This window comes from Choloepus didactylus, chromosome 4 (genome assembly GCF_015220235.1).
Source record: "Choloepus didactylus isolate mChoDid1 chromosome 4, mChoDid1.pri, whole genome shotgun sequence".
Taxonomy (NCBI): domain Eukaryota; kingdom Metazoa; phylum Chordata; class Mammalia; order Pilosa; family Megalonychidae; genus Choloepus; species Choloepus didactylus.
The window spans coordinates 67,388,705-67,408,383 of NC_051310.1; the positions used below are offsets into that span (position 1 = coordinate 67,388,705).

Genomic DNA, 19,679 nt, shown 5'->3' on the forward strand with positions numbered 1-19,679 from the left:
GTTAGGTACTTAGATTATTTATTTGAGGTTTTCTCCTCTTTATAAATGTAAGCATTCAGTGCTATAAATTTCTCTCTCAGTTCTGTTAGTTGGCTCCCACGTATTTGATATGTTGTATTTTCATTATCATTCAATTCTATGCGTTTTTAATGCTTTGAAACCTCCTCTTTGATCCATGGGCCTTCCTGCTTGTTTCTTGAACACTTTCTTGGATTGCATCTTAGTTAATTATTATTTTTGAATGTGTCTCTGTATGGTTTTTATCGTGATCCTCTGAGACTACCATATACGTATTTATGTAACTTGTTAGAGAGTCTACCAATGCCATCATTTTACCACTTTCAGTGAAGTGTGTAAACCTCACTTCCCTTTCAGTTCCTTTACTACTTTTGTTTCAATATCATCATCTTGAGTATCACATGTTGTTCTGGTTTTGTTTCAATTATCAAATAAGAATTATAAAACTCATGAAGGAAAGAATCGGGTCTATTGTATGTGCACATATTTCTGCTCTTTCTGTTGTTCTTTCTTCCTGATGCACCGAGATTCTTCCTTTTTTCATTTCCTTTATGTTTGAACAACTTCTTTTAGTCACATTTTAAGAGTAGTTCTGCTAGTAACAAATTCTTTTTAGTTTTCCTTCACCTGAGTATGTCTTTATTTCCTCTACATTTCTGAAGAATAATTTCACTGAATATATATAGAATTTGCAGTTCACTCATCTCTTGAATTGTAGGCATATTTTTTTTTTTTGCCAGATTTGGGAATTTTTCAGCCTTTATTTCTTAAAGTATTTTATCAACCTCACCCTTTGCTCTCTTCTCCTTCCAGGACTGTGATGACAGGAATGTTAGATCTTTTGTTACTCCTTAAAGTCCCTGAGGTTCTGTTCAGTTTTTTTTTTTTTTCCAATCTATTTCCTTTCTGTTGTTCAGGTTGAATTTTATTAATTGGTCCTCAAATCTGCAGATTCTATCCTGTTACCTCCACTCTATTCTTGAGCTCATAGAGAGTCTTTTTTTTAAATTTCTATTGTATATTTTAATTATAAAATTTCCATTTGGTTCATTTTTATGACTTCTATTTCTTCACTGAGGTTTTCCATTCTTTTATTGGTTTCAAGAGAAGCTGTAATTTATTGTTGAGAATTTTTTATGATGACAGGTTTAAAATCCTTTCCCAATATTCTGAAGTTTGATTTATCTCAGTGCTGGCATCAGTTGTCTTTCCTCATTCAATTTGTGATTTTCTTGGTTCCTGATATTTTCTTGGTATCCTGGATGTTTTATCTATTATGATAGGAGACTGTGTCATACCTAAATATTTTATTTTAGTAGGCAGTCACTCTGTTTAAGTTTAGTATGCAGGCCATGGGCTGCATTTGTGGTCTGCGGTTCAGATGACAGTTTAATTTTCAGAGACCTTGCAGTGGTATTTCGGTCTGTTTGGCTACTCTCTTGCTGTGCACCCCTCCCACCCCCAACTGGTCCCTGCTGGTGCTGCCTGAGGAAGCATAAGGGGTTCCCCAGGCTGGACGGACAGGCGTCCCTCAGTGGGGCGGGCTCTCAGGCTTCCCTGGCTCGGTGTTTATTGTGGTGGGATCTCTCCTTCCTGAGGGGGCTGAAGAACACTACCCGCTGCCCTGGTACCTCCTAGCAGGGAGCAGGGTCTCGGGTTCAGGGTGAAAGAGGATTCCCCTGTTGGGCACAGGTTGTAGCCAGGTGTCTCTGCAGATTCTGATACCGATCAAACGTGGTGGGTTCTCTGCCCGATGTGTTCAAATGACTAATTCCTGAGACAGCGGGGTTTCAAAGAGAGAAAGTTTATTGCTAGGCATGAAGCAGGAGATCAGTTGGCCTACCAGCCTAAAATCTATCTTCCTGAACTACAGTAACTCTGATAGTTTTATAATATCAATAGATGGACAGGTTTTAGGATAATGAGCACAATGGCTTGAGATGATGAGGTTGGAACTGGGGAGGGTTAGTTCTGGGCTGACTCAAGACCCTTCATTAATAAACACCAGAGGCTGCCTTTAGAGGTCATAAGACTAAAGTTGAAAAACAGGATAAGGGGGTGTTCCGGTTTGCCAATGCTGCACTTATGCAAAATAACAGAAATGGATTGGCTTTTATAAAGGGGATTTATTAGGTTAAAAATTTATAGTTATAAGGCCATAAAAATGTCCAAACTAAGGCATCAACAAGAGGATACCTTCACTGAAGAAAGGCCACTGGCGTCTGGAACACCTCTGTCAGCTGGGAAGGCACGTGGCTGGCGTCTGCTGGTCCTTTGCTCCTAGGCTGTGTATCAAAATGGCTTTCTCCAAAATGTCTCTGGGCTTCTTTCTTTGTTCCTCTCTCTCAGCTTCTGTGCGTCCTTGTTTCTTTCTCCCAGGACATTTCTCTCTAAGCGTCTGGGGATCCTCTCTTAGCTTCTTCAGGGCAAACTCTGGGCTTCATCTGTTAGCATCTCCAAATGTCCTTCTGTCTGCATCACCAGGTGTCTCCAAGTATCAGCATCTGTGTCAGCTCTTAGCTTCTCTTAAGGACTCCAGTGAACTAATCAAGACCCACCCTGAATGGGCGGGGTCGCATCACCATGGAAATAATGTATTCAAAGGTCTCACCAACAGTTGGGTGAGTCACATCTCCATGGAAACAGTCAGTCAAAAAGTTCCACCCTAATCAAAAGACTAATAAGTCTGCCCCATAAGATTGCATTAAAGAGCATGACTTTTCTGAGGGACATAGTAGATACAAACCAGCACAGGGGGTATAAGTGAGGGTCAGTGACAAGGTTTTTATAATAAGAGAAAGTCTATATGGTTCTACAATCATTATCAGAGATCAAGGTAGCTGGATTACAGTTCAGAGATTTTAGGTATTTCACTGTATACTCTAATATTCCAGAAAATGAAAAGGAGTAGCTGTATAATGATTCAGTAATCATAATCATCTCCTAAATCCTAACTTCTCGGTTACACTTCCGCCTGTAGTGTCCTGGTGAGGGTAGCAGGCTCCAGCTCGAGGGGACTCTCCAGGCACATGGTAGTAGGGGTTCAGTCTGCCCACCCACCTGCTGGCTCTTGGTGAGGGTTAGGAGGTTCACCCCCCTGGGAAAGGAGAGGACCTCCCTTGTCTGCTTATGCTAGCGGGGCTCCTGATAATCCCCTTTCCATCCAGCATTGTTGGGTGCACCTGGTGATGTCAGAGAGACTCCATCACACCTGGGGAGGAGTGAGCCCTCAAGGGTGCCTCTAGCTGCTGGCTGGAATGTAAGGTGCCCTGCGGCTGTGCTGTTGATCCAGCTTGCCTTCCTCTTGCCACTTCACTGTTCTCCCTCAGTTATCTCTTCTTTATGCCTAGACTTTATAGTCATGCTTAGGTGGGGAGGAGTGTGTAGAAAGGGGTCTACACCATCTTGTCTGGACTGGAAGACCCCTGCAATTGCCCATTCTTTGATTCTTAAACTGTCTGGATTTATTTGTGTCTCTGCTAGTGGTTATGTCTTTAGCTGTGCCAAGGCTCTGCCATTGAAAATAATAATAGTGCTACTGAAGCTAAGATAAAGTCTCTAATGTATTGGTTGCATGTGTTGATTTCATGTTAATAATTAATAACTCAAGTCAAATACCAAACCAGGTTTCACTTCAGCCTTCTGACTTCTCCTTGGCTGTCCATCATTTTCTTGTGCTACTCCTTGGCACAAGTTACTTCTATTCATAGACACTGTGCTGGTTTGGATCTATTATGTCCCCCAGAAAAGCCATGTTCTTTAATGAAATCTTGTGGGCCAGACTTATTGTGGGTGGGAACTTTATATTAGATTATTTCCATGGAGATGTGACCCCACCCATTCAGGGTGGGCCTTGATTAGTTTACTGGGGTCCTTAAGAGAACAGAGAGACACTTAAAGAGAAAACACCCAGAGCCGACACAGACCCAGACACCTGGAGATGCAGACAGAAAGAAGTTTGGAGATGCTAAGCTAAGAGATGAAGCCCAGAGTTTGCCCAGAGAAGCTAAGAGAGGACCCTCAGATGCTTAGAGAGGAACACCCTGGGAGAACAAGCAAGGATGCACAGGAGCTGAGAGAGAGGAGCTAAGAGAGACAGAAGCCCAGAGACATTTTGGAGAAAGCCATTTTGAAACCAGAACCATGAGAGAAAAGGACCAGCAGACGCCAGCCATGTGCCTTCCCAGCTGACAGAGGTGTTCCAGACACCATTGGCCTTTTCCTCAGAGAAAGTATCTGCTTCTTGATGCCTTAATTTGGACATTTTCATGGCCTTAGAACAGTAATTTGTGAACTAATAAACCCCCTTTTTAAAAGGCAACCCATTTCTGGTATTTTGCATTTTGGCAGCTTTAGCAAACTGGAGCGAACCTCAGGCATATAAAATAAAAGCCATAGTGATCTTATATTATCCACTGTCTTGGGAAAATTTAAGGACAACTGAGAAGTGACAGTATGTACATGAGTGAGAGAACATTTATTCTCTGCAAAAATTAGTTGTGGAGGAGCTGGCAGAGAACACGGTGACCCACGTGTGCTCTGTCCTGAAGGGGTGTGGGATGATTACCATGTGTTCAGTTTACAAGTTCAGAAGAACCAGTCATTCATTCTTCTTGGCTTGGGAGAAAAACTAGCACATATAGAAACCAACTCCGTATAAGATGGAACTAAATGAGTGAAAACAGAAAGAATACAGCACTGTCACTGTCAAATAAACAACCATAATTTTTTTTAACTTTAATTTTTTACTTTAGTGTTTCTCATCATTACTACTGTCACTTCTAATATTTACCTTTCATACAAGATAAACATAGATAGGATTAGTGTTTTTTTTTTGTTTTTTTTTTTTGGGGGGGGGGTGTTTGTTAGTGAAGGATGAACATGAAAAGAAGTTTAATTTTAGAAAATGAGAGTGAGCACCAAGCTTTCTGCCAGATCCTCAGGGTCATTTAAATGTTGCTTTCCCTTGTGTCTGGGTTGCCAAGGAAGTGCTGCCTTGCAAATAAGATTGTTAGTGTGTTCACTTGGAAGATAGTTGCATAATTCTTTAAAAAAATTGGCATACAGTTTGATTTTTAAATGTTTGTGGCAAAGAGGATTTAAAATGATCACTTTATCAATTTTTAGTCTGTTTCTAACCTTGCTGTGACATTACCCAAAATAGTTGTGTAATTCAAGTTCATTTAAAATAATTCCAATTATAATTTATTCCAAGTGTTTATGAAAATAGCTGGATATGTCAGATTTTATAAATATGAGAAATATTTTTTTCTGGGACTTTCAATATATTTTAGAGATTTTTAAAATTAATGCATTTTTTGCTTAGGTCACATTTTAATGGAGATGGTTTTAAAATAAGACAGGATATCACAAGATAGGAAAACTCAGCAAAGAAAGATGGGTCAGAGAGCATCTGATAAAAGGAACCTTAAAGAGTGCACAGTGATGAGAAGGGCTGTGCTGTCAGTCGGGAGTGGCCACTCCAAGACGAAAGCACATTGACCCTGTGCACGATGCCTGTGCTCACCGTGGGCCATGCTTGGGACTGGACCCAGGAGGATGATTGTCAGGATTGAATCATGCCCTCTGCAAAGCATACACTCAAGTTCCAACCCATGGTCCTATGGGTGTGATCCCATTTGCAAATAGGACCTTTGAAGATGTTGTTAGTTAAAGTGAACCCAAACTGAAGGAGATGGGCCTTAATCCAATATAGCTGAAGTCCTTATAAGCAAAGGAAACTGGACCCGGAGAGACGCCATGGGGAGCAGCCAGAAGCTGGAAGTCAGTGGAATCTGGAAGAGAAAGTAGACACTGCCATGTGCATTGCTATGAGACAGAAAAGCAAGGACAAAGGATTGCAAGCAGTCAGCCCCAGAATGCCACAGTCTTCAGGGAGAAAGCTTCACCTTGCTGATGCCTCAATTTTGGGCTTCTCCTAACCTCAAAGCTGATAAATTCCCATTGTTAAGCCAACCCATTGTATGGTATTTGTTTTGGCATATGAATACAGTGATACTAGGCTTGGTTTGGCCTGAATGAGGGAAGAGGCATCTTGGCCAAAGTGTGCAGCTCTAACAGGGTGTTTAGGCAATGACAGTGGACCCTGGGAAGCCTGGGTTGCAGATCTGCTTTCTGTTTGACCACTTGAATATTGGCATAGTTGCCCCTCTACCTCAGTATACTTGATGGTCCTGGAAATCTTGAAGGGTTCCCTTTCAAACCCTAACAGCAGTCAGAACTGACCTATATTCTTTTCTCTATGTCCAGTGGTGCTGCATGACTGATGTTAGCCCCTCTTCCCTGTGGAGGACTCAGGCTGAGGTGTGTCCAGGGCCCTATTTATGCCCTACCTGGGTCCTGGGGGTGATTATGGATGCACAGGTCACACAGGGATGATTTGACACAGGAGAAGTAGCAAAATGTAATGTATTCTGAAATGCAGACATATCTGAAGAAGAAGAGTCCTTTCCTGCAATTCCTGATAAAGAATGTTGACTTCCAGTTCTGCAGTGGGGATATAACCACGCAGTGGTCCATTCCTCTCTCTGACTACAACTAAAACTGTGGAAAAAATAAATAAAACAGCTATTTAAGGACTCTGAAAATTAAAAAGAAGCAGACAGATTGCAGAAGGGATTCAACACGTGGAGAAGTCACCTTCACGGGAGAGAGGTTCCTTTCTCTTTCCTCTCCTGGCTTTGCCCAAGGGCAGTCATGTTGTGGTATCAGGGCAATGCTGGTTCCAAAGAATGAGTTGGAAGTGTTTCCTCCTTTTCTGTTTTTTTTTTTTTTTTTTTTTTTTTTTGGAATAGTTTGAGAAAAATTGATGTTTATTGTTCCTTAAGTGCTTGAAGACATCTGGTCCTGGACTTTTCTCTTTTTGGAGATTTATTTTGTTGCTGATTCAATATCCTTACCTGTTATAGGTCTGTTCATGTGTTCTATTTCTTCTTGAGTCAGTTTTGGTAATTTGTGTTTCTAAGAATTTGCCCATTTCATCAAGATTATCTAATTTTTTTGTGTACAATTGTTCATAGTGTTCTCTTAAAATCCATTTTTTTTTCCTGTAAGGTCAGTGTTAATGTCCCTACTTTAACTTCTTATTTTAGTTATTTGTGCCTTCTCTCCCTCTTTCTCTTTCTCTTTCTTTTAAAAAAAAGCCAGTCTAGCTAAAGGTTTGTCAGTTTCATAATATTTTCAAAGAAGCAATTTTGGTTTTGCTGATTTTATCTTTCTATCCTCTATTTCATTTATCTCTACTCTAATATTTATTATTTCCTTCCTTGTGCTAGCTTTGCATTGTTTGTTCTTCCTTATGGTATAAATTAGGTTATTGATTTGAGATCTTTCTGTTTTCTAATGTAGGCATTTGCAGCTATAAATTTCCCTCTGAGCACTGCCTTTACTGCATCCCAAAATTTTGATGTATTGTTTTCATTTTTATTTGTTGCTAATCTAAATCCTAATGATTTCTTCTTTTACCCACTGGTTGTTTAGGATTGTGTTGTTTAATTTCCACATATTTGTGAATTTCCCAGTGTTCATTCTGTTACTGATGTCCAGCTCCATTCCATTGCATTCTGAGAAGATGTGTCCTCAGTCTTTTTAAATTTATTAAGACTTGTTTTGTGCTTAAATGTAGGGTCTATCCTGAAGAGTAATACATGTGCACTTGAGAAGGATGTGTATTCTGTGGGTGAAGTGTTCTATATATGTCTGTTAGGTCTAATTGCTGTATAATATTGTTCAAGCCCTCTATTTCCTTATTGAACTTCTGTCTAGATATTTTATATCATTGAAAGTGGGAGATTAGAGTCTCAAATATTATTGTAAACTATTTCTCTCTTCAGTACAAAATTTGCCTTGTATATTTTGGAACACTTTTGTTTGGTGTGTCTATGTTTATGTGTTAAATCTTCTTGATGAACTTATCCTTTATCAACATATAATATCCTGTGTCTCTTGCAACAGTTTTTTACTTTGAGTTATTTGGTCTAATCTTAGGATAGTCAAACCAGCTTCTTCTGGTTACTATTTGCAAGGGATAATTTTTTTCCATCCTTTCATTTTCAACCTACATGTGTCTTTGGATCTAACGTGCATCTTTTGTTGACAGCATATAGGTGGATCATGATTTTTAAAATCTATTCTACATGTCTCTGTCTTTTAATTGGTGAGTTTAATCCATTTAAATTTAAAATGATTACTGATAATCAAGACTTATTCTGCCATTTTACTATTGGTTTTCTTTATGTCATGTACTCCTTTTGTTTCTCAATTACTCAATTACTGCAATATTGCCTTCTTTTTTTTTTCTTTATTAGAGAAGCTGTGGGTTTACAGAACAATCATGCATAAAACACAGATTCCCATACACCACCCCACCAAGAACACCTTGCACTGGTGTGGAACATTTTTCCAATTTATGATACCATATTTTAATAATTGTACTATTAAATAAAGTCCATGGTTTAACTTATGACTCATTATTTGTCTAGTGTAGTTCCATGGATTTTTTAAAAAAAATTATGATGTCATCATATATGTAATCTAACATTTCCCCCTTTATTCACATGCAGTTATATATTCCAGGGCTGTTAACTGAGTTCACAATATTGTGCTCCCATCACCACCATCCATTACCAAAACATTTCCATCATTTCAGATAGGAATCATGTACATTTTAAGACTTAACTTCCCATTCCGTATCCCCACCCTGTCCCCTGGTAACTTAAGTTCTAGATTTTGACTCTAAGCTTGCTTGTTCTACTTGTTTTAAGTCAGTGGGTTTATACAATATTGTCCTTTTGTGCCTGGCTTATTTCACTCATCATGATGTCTTCAAGGTTCATCCATGTTGTCACATGATTCTTTTTCCTACACAAATCTGCTGTTGACCCACTCTAGTGAACTTTTCATTTCAGTCATGTTATTTTCAACTCCATAACTTCCACTTGGCTCATTTTTATAATTTATAACTCTTTTTGATACTGTTTGTTCACACATTTTCTCCTGGGTTCCTTTCATTCTAGTTGAGCATATTTAAGATAGTTGATCTAAAATCTTTGTCTAGTAAGTCTAGTAAGTCCAAATTCTGTACTTCCTCACAATTTCTTTTTTTCCTGTAAATGAGGTATCCTTTCCTGTTTCTTTGTTTGCCTTGTAATTTTTTGTTGTAAAGTGGTCATATATATTATTTTAATTTGGTTGGCCATATGTATTAGTTTAATTTGGTAACTCTGGAAATCAGATATAAAATGTACAGTCTATATTCCAAGTTTTTTTCGTATATTTCAATAATGCCCTTTAGAACCTTTCCTAGTCATTTGTTAGACCTCATTTGGGATCACATATTACATTTAATTGTCATTGTCTCTTTTTTTTAATTAACCTTGAGACAACATAAACTTTCCTATCCCAGCAACTCCCATTTGTCCCCATTCCATGGGATAATTTACATTCACAGTGTTTCAGAACCCTCACCATCCTCCACTACTACAACTTTCCCATTTCCCTGAACAGAAACCCTACACCCATTATGCATTAAATCCCCATTCCTCCTGCCCCTGTCCCTGGAAAGCTGTACCCTGGATTTCTGTCCCCATGAGCTTGCCTATCTATTCTCTGATATTTTCTTTGAAGTTACTGTGGGGCTTAAATTTAATATCCTCAATCTGTAGCAGTCTTGTTTGCTTTGATACCAGCTTAACTTCAATAGTATACACAATGTTTCTATACACATCTTTATGTAATTCTTGTCCCAAATTATATTTTATACATTATGAGTCCCAAACCACTGATTTATTGTAACATTTTATGTGTTTGCCTTTTAGATCCTATAGGAAGTAAAAAGCAGAGTTACAAAACAAAAATGCAATAGTATTGGCAGTTATATATACCTTTACTGTAGATCTTTACTTGTTCTATTGTCTATTGTACTTTCCTTTCAACCTGCAGAACTCTTTTAGCATCTGTCTAGGGCCAGTCTAGTGGTGATGAACTCCCTAAGCTTGTGTTTATCTGGGAATGTCTTAACATCTCCCTCATATTTGAAAGACGGTATTGTTAGATATGCAACTCTTGGTTGGCTTTTTTTTTTTCTTTTTTTTTTGCTTGCAGTACTTAAAATATGTCATCCCACTGCCTTCTTGCCTCCATGGTTTCTGATGAGAAATCAACACAATCTAATTGAGTCTCCCTTAAATATGGCATGTGACTTTCATAATTCTCTCTGTATTTTTGGCATTAGACAGTTTGATTATAATATGTTGCAATGTGGGGCTGTTTGGGTTTATCCTGTTTGGAGTTTGCTGAATGTCTGGATGTGTATATTCATGTATTTTGTTAAATTTGGGAATTTTCAGCCATTGTTTCTTTAAATATTCTCTCTTCCTTTTCTCTTTTTTTTTTCCTTCTGGGAATCCCCAATGTGTGTACTGGTATGCTTGATGGTGTCCCACAGGTTCCTCACACTGTGTTGACTTTCATTCATTTTTGCTTCTTTATGCTCCCCGGACTAGATGATTTCAATCATCTTAGTGTCAAGTGTGCTGATTCTTTCTTCTGTCATCTCCAATCTGCTGTTGAACTCCTCTAGGGAATTTTAAATTTCTGTTACTGTGGTCTTTAGCTCTGTTTGGTTTCTTTTCATAATTTCCATCTCTCTGTTGATACTGTCTTTGTGTTCATCTATTGTTTTCCTGGTTTCCTTTAGTTTCTCAACTACGTTTTGCTTTAGCTCTTTGAGCATATTTAGAACCATTTAAAAAAATCTTTATTTGGTATGTCCCAGCTCTGGTCCTCTTCATTGGTGGTTTCTAATACTTTAATCTTCTCCTTTGCCTGGCTCATCACTTCCTGTTTGTTTGTACATGTGGTAATCTTTTGCTGAAACCTGGACATTTTTATATTTTAATGTGTTATTGCTGTAATTTAGACTCTGAGGCATCTGTTTCTTAAGCTTGTATCCAGCTAGTATTATGACAGAGCTTTCCTTGAATGCTAGGAGCTAAAACAACAAAAAGTAGGAAAACAAAAAGAGAACATGTTTTCCAGTATTTGCAGATTGACCTGTGCAAGTGCTCTCCTTCATGGTTTATTCATACAATGAATTATAGAATAGCTCAAGGCTAATGCACATGGACCTCCCTGATTCTTACTGCACATGTATCCTATCTGAGCATGCACGTATAGTCTTAGGATTCCTCCATTTACATGAATAGGAACATCTCCTCTTCCCTAGGAGACAGTTTCCTCACAGTCTAGGCACTGCGCTCTGTGTCCTACAGCCAGCAATTCCTTGCCCCAGACATCATGATTTGACTGATCTCAGTTTTCTGTAGGAGAGCTCTGTGACCTGCCTTCTCCATGAAAGGCAAGTTCTATGGTGGGTGCTCTGTGATGAGTGTCCTGGTTCAGTCCCTCAGGCTGCCAACAGAGAGATGGGGTGAGACATACAAGCTTCCAGTGTACCCTCAAGAGCTACTCTGTGCCCCCTGGAACCAGCACGAGGGAGCTGTGCCAGGAGCATGGGCTGAATCTGTGCTGAGCTGGTGAGGAAATGGGTGAGGGGCTGTCCAGGGCACCATGAGAGCCTGCTGCTTTTAAATTGCCTATTTCTTGACTCAGCACTTACTCTGTTACTGCAACCCTTAATATTTTCTGGAGCCTTGAGAAAGATGTTCCTACCAGTTCTTGCTGGTTGTTTAAAGCTTCTGTGGGACACAGAGCCCTGAAGCTTCTCACTCTGCCATCCTTATTGGGGCAGGTATGTTTTTACATGTTTTAAATGCTTTACGCAGATGCCGTCCAAGAAGCTGCTCCTTCCTGAGCGGGGGTTGAACCAAGGCAAGCCTCCACACTGTTCCACTGGCAACTATCAGACAGGTCAAAGCATGCAACCACAATGTTTTTGAGATTGAGGTTCATATTGCCGTCCTTGCACCAGCAAGTTGAACCAGTAACTCAGGCTGATAGCCCCGTGGTTGCCACTAAGCTGGGCAGTGGGGGGTGGTGGACAGTAAGCAAAAATGCAACAATGCTTTCTTACCAAATTTACAGCCACTTTCTGCATTAAGCGCTCCCTTGGTTGCTTTAAGTTTCTTATTAGATTGCAGAGTTCTGAAAAAGTAGATTCTGCCAGTTCTTGCTAGCGTACTTGTTGTTTCTGTGGAAGGACTGATTCTGGAAGCTCCCCAGTCCATCCTTTTCTGTGATATCACTGGTTGACTGATTTAAAAAAAAATGCCAAAGCAATTCAACAGGGAAAGGAATATTTTTTCAACAGATGGTGCTTAATCAACTGGATATCCATTTCAAAAATGAATAGAATGATTTAATTGGTTTTTCCTTTTTTGTGTTTTCATACATTTATCTGTTTATTGTAGCAAATTAAGTGATGAACCCATTTTCATTACTGGATTGGTGATGTGACTTGTGTTCTCCCTCCCTCTCTCTGTCTCTCTCTGTCTCTGTCTCTCTCTCCCCCAGTCTCGCCCTGTGTATATCAATTATATTAGTTTTAAAAAAAACCTCACAATTGTATATTTGTTTTCTATTTTATTATTTTCTGCTTTTATAGTATTTCCATCCTTCTACTTCATTTTGGTTCAATTTGTTATTACTTTTTAGCCTAACTTCTGGAGATGCAGGCTTGCCTTTTTGATTTTCACTATTTTTTCCAGTATGTGTATTTCAAGCTATAAATTTCCCATTAGCGTGGCTTTAGTTGCATCCCATAAGTTTTGGTAGGTATTTTGATTGTATTTACATTTAAGTCAGCCATCATTTTTTAGTACTACTTTAATTTTTTTAATTTTTAGTTTCCTTTCTTGCCTTTCTTTAAATTGCTTGAGAATTATTTGAAATTCTATTTCCCCCTTTTTGGCAGTTCTGCACTCTTTTGCTATTCTTTTAGTGGTTTACTCTAGATATTAAAACCTACATCCTTAATTCATCAAGGTGTGATGTTAACTGGTACCTTTATACTCTTCAACTCTTAGTTTCTTTGGATAAAATTCCTCTTTTATATTCTGTATCTATGAATTCTAATTCATGCAGGTATGGTTCTATCTAAATCTGTTTTGGTTGTTTCTTCTCTAATTCAAGGTGATTGTCTTCTTCGGACTGCTGATGGCCTAAATTTGAGATGTTTTCTTCGAGAAACTGCTTGTGTCTGCTTCTGCTGGAGGCCAAGGGATAATTTTAGCTCCATTTAAGGATCGCAGCTCAATGTAAAAATCCTTGTTTCCCCTTAAAACCAACCACTGCTCAAGCCTCAGTGCCCTAATTTCAGTGCTCAATCAGCATCAAGCTTCAAGGCAAGGTTTTGCTTCCCTGCCAAGTCTTACAGCTCCCAGACCTGCCAGAAAACATCTTTATGTTGAGAGGGTTCCTTGAGTGTGTTTTATCTAGGATCTATTTATTGAGCTGCAAAAGGAGCCCTTAGACCTCTTTATCCATAATTTTGAAAGAAGTGGTAGCATTTGATTTATTGTATTGACTTATTTCAGTGGGGCAAGAACATTTGATCATTGCTGAATCAGCTCATTATTTACTTTCTACATCAGCAGAATAGTAATGTTACATTCATGTCGTGATTTCTATCATTTACACAATCATCTTTTCACAATAGAAGTTGCAGGTTGGAGACTGATGCATATAATGCTCAGTTATACATAAAATTTGTTTCTTAAAGTGTAAAATATATATTATATATTTAAAACTTTAGGTTTGATAGAAGGAAGTGATACATATTTATTTGCAGTTATATGGAATACTAATTAGATGTTTGCATTTTCTTCGTATTCTAATTTTTTTCAATTAAAACATTAATTATTTTGAACTGGGCCATTATATACAGTGTCCAAGCACTTTAGAGATTTGGCTTTATTTTATCTTCTTATATTGCATGTTACAGACCATTATATTTGGGATAATTGTGACACTAAATATGTAAATATACAGTTGTTTACAACACAGATCAAAATGTGCCCATAATACTATATGTACTATATTACATGCACATACCCACACTTATAATCTTCTCTATTTGGTATCTGGGAGAATATTTTAATCTGGTTTAAACTGCTAACTTTTCTTTTTTAGTCAATGGTGTATAACAAAATAAAGGGTGTGGCTACACTTACTATTTTTTGCAAAGTTTGAAATTTTTCTTCATGTAAATAAAATTTGGATTACTCAAAATCCATGGTTCTCAATGGAAACAATTGAGGGACATTTGGTGATGTTTGCAGACATTTTTGGTTGTCACAGTGGTTGGGGGAGGGATGTCACTGGCATCGAGCAAGTGAAACCCAGGGATTCTGCTAAACATCCTACATCGCACAGCACAGCCCCCACCACAAAGAATTATCCGGCCCAAAATGTCACGAGTGCTGAGGTTGAGAAACTCTGCTCCAAATGGCTCTATCCTCATGATTCAGCTTACTTGAGTGAGACTTTGAACTAAGACCCACATTTGGGCTCCACAGTTTTTAAATGAAGGCCAACTAACAACCATCCATATGGTATGGGGATTTAAAAACTTATATTTAAACATGTTCAAGCTGATGTTTGCAATAGTTAGTCATTCCACACAATCAAATCACAGTGAAGAAGTCAAGTTTGAGAGATGCTAGACAACCGTGTCTCTCCATAGTTAGTTCTGCTTTTAACATTTCCCTGTCCCGGGATCGGAGAGCCCCATGTGGTGGTGGACAAAACAGTGGCCTCAGGAAAGCAGCTGTCGTGCATCATCTTTTTCCTGTTTATGTTCTTTGCACTTGCCCCTTGAGACACTTTTTCAAATTTGTAGTACTGTGAAATTAGTTACATGCTTTAGTTAAATATACCCTGCCTTCCTTTCTTTGAAGGTTATAACAATCATGCATTTTATTTTTATTTTTAAAAACTCTAACCATGATGTTTAACTTTGAAAAGAAATGTCAAATGCAACTCACTGGAAGATCCTCTTTATGGATTGGCATTTCATTACGCACAGTTTTACAGGACTTCTATACACAGATCTTAATGAAGACATTGCTTTCCATTTGAATTTAAGTTTAATGTGGACATTCACACCAATCAATGAGAAATCCAGTGCCTGTGCTGTTGTACTATTTTGCTTGGTAAATCTTCAGTGTGCATATATGATCGCAAATTATTTATAGACTATGTAATTGAGTTGGGCCTTTTGTATGATGCAAGAGTCAAGACCTCCCTTATAGTCATTTCTTTTCATTTTAAAGCCATGTTTTGTTTTGTTTTGTTTTGTTTTTTTTAAATCCTGCATATGATTTCAATTTTAAACCAATTCTCACCATGATCCTTTTCTCGTAGGCATTGGCGCATCTCCACTTAATAGAATATGTTGGAGAACAGACTGCTGTGTTAATAAAGGTACATTAAATGCTGTAATATGATGTGCTCCAGCCTCTGTTCTTTTGATTTTGTAAAAAAAAAAAAAAAATCTGGCAAGAATAGGTCACATTAATTATGTAAAAAAGTACCGCAGGGAGCCTATTTTATTCTGTGCAGTCTTGAGATTAAGGGAAACTCTTCCCCAGAGAATATATTATTACAAATGCATGCTATTTTCTTCGAGACTGTAGTTAAAAACTGTCTAAGGAGGAGGACAATCAGGATACTGGTCTGACTAAATGATCACTGCCGATACCCAATTCTAGGGCATGCAGAGAGACCAACCTCCAGTGTCGACATTGGATTTCAGCAAGTAATAGGTCACTCTGCTTCCCTCCAGCCAGATTGGCTTTGGGATTTCTCTCCCATCAGTGGCTTCATAGAAATCTGGCCTGAGCACCCTGGGTGTGGCCAGGTTTGGGCACTGGGCTGTATAAAAAGAAAGCAATCCTCTTGCACCCCCTGTGTCTCCCACACGTCCACATCATCAGCGCATGCGGCGGTTGTACACAGTTAACTCCTGAATTTGAGCGCTGCTCTCATCTGCTCCTTCCAGATGGTCCCTGAAGACCGGCGCCTCACGGCCGCCATTGTGCTGGTTGTCTGGGTCTCGGCCCTGGCCTCGTCCTTGATTGACAACATCCCGTTCACCGCCACCATGGTGAGTCCCACCCATCCCCTTGTGGAGGGCTCAGCTCCCCAACACAGCTGGAGCTTTCTCCCTCCAAACAACAGAGCGTCACGTCCCTCCCTCTGCCATCCTCGCAGGCTTGGAGCACAGAGTGTGGCTGGGCCCTGGGTGTGCTGGGGTCACCGTCTGCAGAAAAGACTGCATTCATTTTTTTTTTTAAAGAAAATTGCAAGACACCAGAAGACTGTTGGTTGTTGTCTGAAAATGCAGACGAGGTCACTATTCTAATTGGCATGGGTGGCTTCTCTTGCTTGGCCTAGGCAGGGTTTTTCAGTTCCCTGTGTGGTTCCAAACCCCAGCTGAGACTGGGAGTGCACATTAGAGACCTTTTGCAGGCTGACAGGCTGACTCCCAGTAGACGGGTGTGCGTTCCAATACTGTTCATTGCTTGGCTTAGGGCAGGACTTGTAAATCCCTGCCATGACAAACTAAAGACAGGAACAAGGACACAAGAACCTGGGGACCTGCCACACACACCTGAGGGCCCTGATGTGCTAGAAACTGAAAGACAAGTGTGCGTGACCCCTTCTTATGACTGGCCACTGGGCTGAGAGTCTTCTCTGACATTTTCATGACCATGAACCCCCCTTCCATCTCCCATCTGTGGCAAAGCACAAAGTGGTCTGCAGGAAGGGCTCCCAAGACATACATCACTGTATATAATATTTAGAACCTAGCTACTGTTCTTTGTCCATGGTCTGGGTTTAGTAATACTGAGTTAACTCTTTTGTTGTTGTTGTCATTATTTTCTTCATGAATTACCAAGTTAGAGAAACCCTGCAGGTGTTATTAGGCATCCTTATCTCAGCTCATAGGGCACTGCTATTTGCCTTGGCTGAGGTACCTGAGACCCAGCAGATGAACAGTTGGCAGTACCTCCCAGATGCTGCATGAGACAGCTCACTGCATCTGGGGATGCTCCTGAGATCTCTGCTTCCAAGATAACAAGCCTGCTTGGGCACTCCTCCTGTTCTCAGATAAAATGAGGTCCACATGCCATGTGGTGTGGACCACAATACAGAGAATTTCATCAGCAAACCACAGTCCATTCACTCTTGTGGCCCTGTGCCCACAGCCAATAAACCCTGCCATCTGGGATGATTCCAGTTAGGTCTCAGCATTCCCAACCCCTTCTACCAGGGATTGACCCTCTCCCAACCTGGGATTGATGAGTTTAGGACTGGGGTGGGAGAGGGGAAGTAGAGAGAAAGAGGCATGCCAGTGAAACTCTCCAGAAGGAAATGGGGCCCTGGTCTGCTCTCAGGACCTTGAGCTCTTCATATGGAGAGTGAGCTCTGGGAGAAAGGAGAGGAGGGAGCTGGGGTAGGCTCAGGGCTGGGGTAAATGGAGGTCAACCCAGGGACCAGAAGAGGAATTGGGGGAACTGATGGGAAACACGAGCTTGTTCATTCTAACTTTCCTGTGTTTTAACAATTGGAGGCTATCCTTTTGACTTGCAGCCGTGATAGGAGAGATTTGGGCAGATGCGAGCTGTAGATTTGGTGTTCTATAGGGTGTGAAGGATATACACATACCACACGTTGTTATAAATGGAGTTCAAGGATACGGCTTTAATTTTATGAACCATTTTTCAATGATTATAAGCAATATATTCATCATGGGAATTGGGAAAACAAAACAAAGGGAGGAAAGAAAGAAAACAATTACCCATAGTTGCATCAAGTAGAGATAACTCCTGGCGTTGTTCTTTAGTCTTTTTTCTTGTATAGCTTTTTAAAAACATACTTGATATCAGACAGTATATAAAATTTTATATCCTACTTTTACAGTGTAGTATAATTTTACTATAATACCTTTAATACATTTACTAAAATATAGTAGTAAAGTCCTTAACATAAGCATCACCCCATGTTTGTTTCACAAAGACCATTTTATTGCTTGTGGCTATATGATTTCTAAAATTTTTGTTACCCAAATTTTAATAGCTACTTAAAATCTAGCTTTAACTTTAAATTCAAAAATTAAAAAAAATAAATCAAGGGAATTGCAGAGGAACGTATGACAAATATCCATACACTTACCACCCAAAATGAGCCAATCTGAACATTTTATCTTCTGTGGCCTAGGTCTTTTTGTGTTTATTCTGTTTTTAAGAAATCAAGCATTGTAGTTGAAGTTGAAGTTCTCTATTCTACACCCTACATCTCCTCCACCCCCACATACCAAGGATCTGTTGGTTTTTCTCTCTCCTGAAGCAACTACCCTCATGAATTTGGGGTATGGTCAAGTGCAGGGGGCTGGGAAGTGCAGGACACAAGGGTTTTGGGGGGTCATCTAAGTCTGTTCCACTTTCCCTCCCTGCTTCTTTCCCTCCTTTATCATTTGAGGTTTTCACCACTGCTTTCTAATTTAATTCTGTGTGGTCAGAGGCTTGGTCTATAAGTTATCACACTTAGAAAACACTGAGACTTTGTTTGCTTTGTCTGAGGACATGGCCAGATTTGTTCCATGCATATGTAAGCCTAAAGTTCTACACTACACAACAAGCCTATCCATTGTGCTGTTACATCGTCTCTAGATCCGCTGATTAACTTCTAACGAGTCTGTTCTGATGGAGGGGTCTTCAGTCTCTCACTTTTTGGATTTATCTGTTTCTCCTTTCAATTCAGGATACTTCATGGTTGTAGTGGGCATTGAAGGTCCATTACCGATGTATCCGGATGGATGACTCCTTGGGTCAGTGTGTAGGTCTCTGCCTGGTTTATCTTTTCCCAACCCTTTATTTTCAGCCACTTTTTAAATTGTTGTTGTTTCCTATCCTTTTTGTAGCTGTGTTTTTCTAAGCAATATGTAAATGGGTTTTTAATTTGCCGAGCAGATAATCTGTGTCTTTTAATAGAATCATTTAACATGTTTAAATTTGTTGTGTTGATTGATGGACTCAAATTATTTCTACCATTTTATTTTCGGTTTTCCATTTGTCATGCTTTCTCTTTGCTGATACTTTTCTTTTCGCTGTCATTTCCTGACTTCTCTTGGATGGACAAATTCTACTGCCACCACTCTCACCCCCCAGTTGTTTTGGGAGTTGGTGCTTTTATTCCTAAACTTTTAGTGGGTATTTTTCTACTTGTAATGCATATGGTTGTATCAGCTTTCATTCAACAGTTGTAATCAACAGAGCTCACTTTAACTAGTTTAAGAAGAAAATTTATCTAAAGACAGTGCACAGTTCCAAGAATTTCTGAGATGCATTCGGGACCCCAAGGCCACACTGCACAGGAGGTGAGGAAAATGAGTTCTGGCTTCTGCCTTGAGGAGTCAGAACTCATAAAGCAGAGTTCTCTAAACCTAAGACAGGTTTCTACTTCAGATGCATCCGCCTCTTAGATGCTTTGCTTACTTCCCCATCCAAAGCTTCCTTGTTCCTGGGGTCCAACGGCACATACCTCCCCATGGTGTTCCTCAACACCATTATTGTCAAGGTGTGTCTGCAACTGTCTGGGAACTCTGTCTTACTCATGTTTGTATCTACATTCACTACATAGTACTGGGCACAAAGAAGATATTTACCAAGTGTTCTAGT

At 39.5% G+C, this 19,679-nt stretch overlaps 1 protein-coding gene across 1 annotated transcript in view; it reads left to right on the forward strand.

Moving 5' to 3' along the window:
• Positions 1 to 19,679, forward strand: part of OCA2 (OCA2 melanosomal transmembrane protein) — a 386,050-nt gene that overhangs the window by 257,608 nt on the left and 108,763 nt on the right. The window contains exons 20-21 of the mRNA XM_037832810.1: positions 15,361 to 15,420; positions 15,998 to 16,102. Coding sequence (XP_037688738.1) covers positions 15,361 to 15,420; positions 15,998 to 16,102 — 165 coding nt within the window. The remainder of the gene's footprint in view (positions 1 to 15,360; positions 15,421 to 15,997; positions 16,103 to 19,679) is intronic.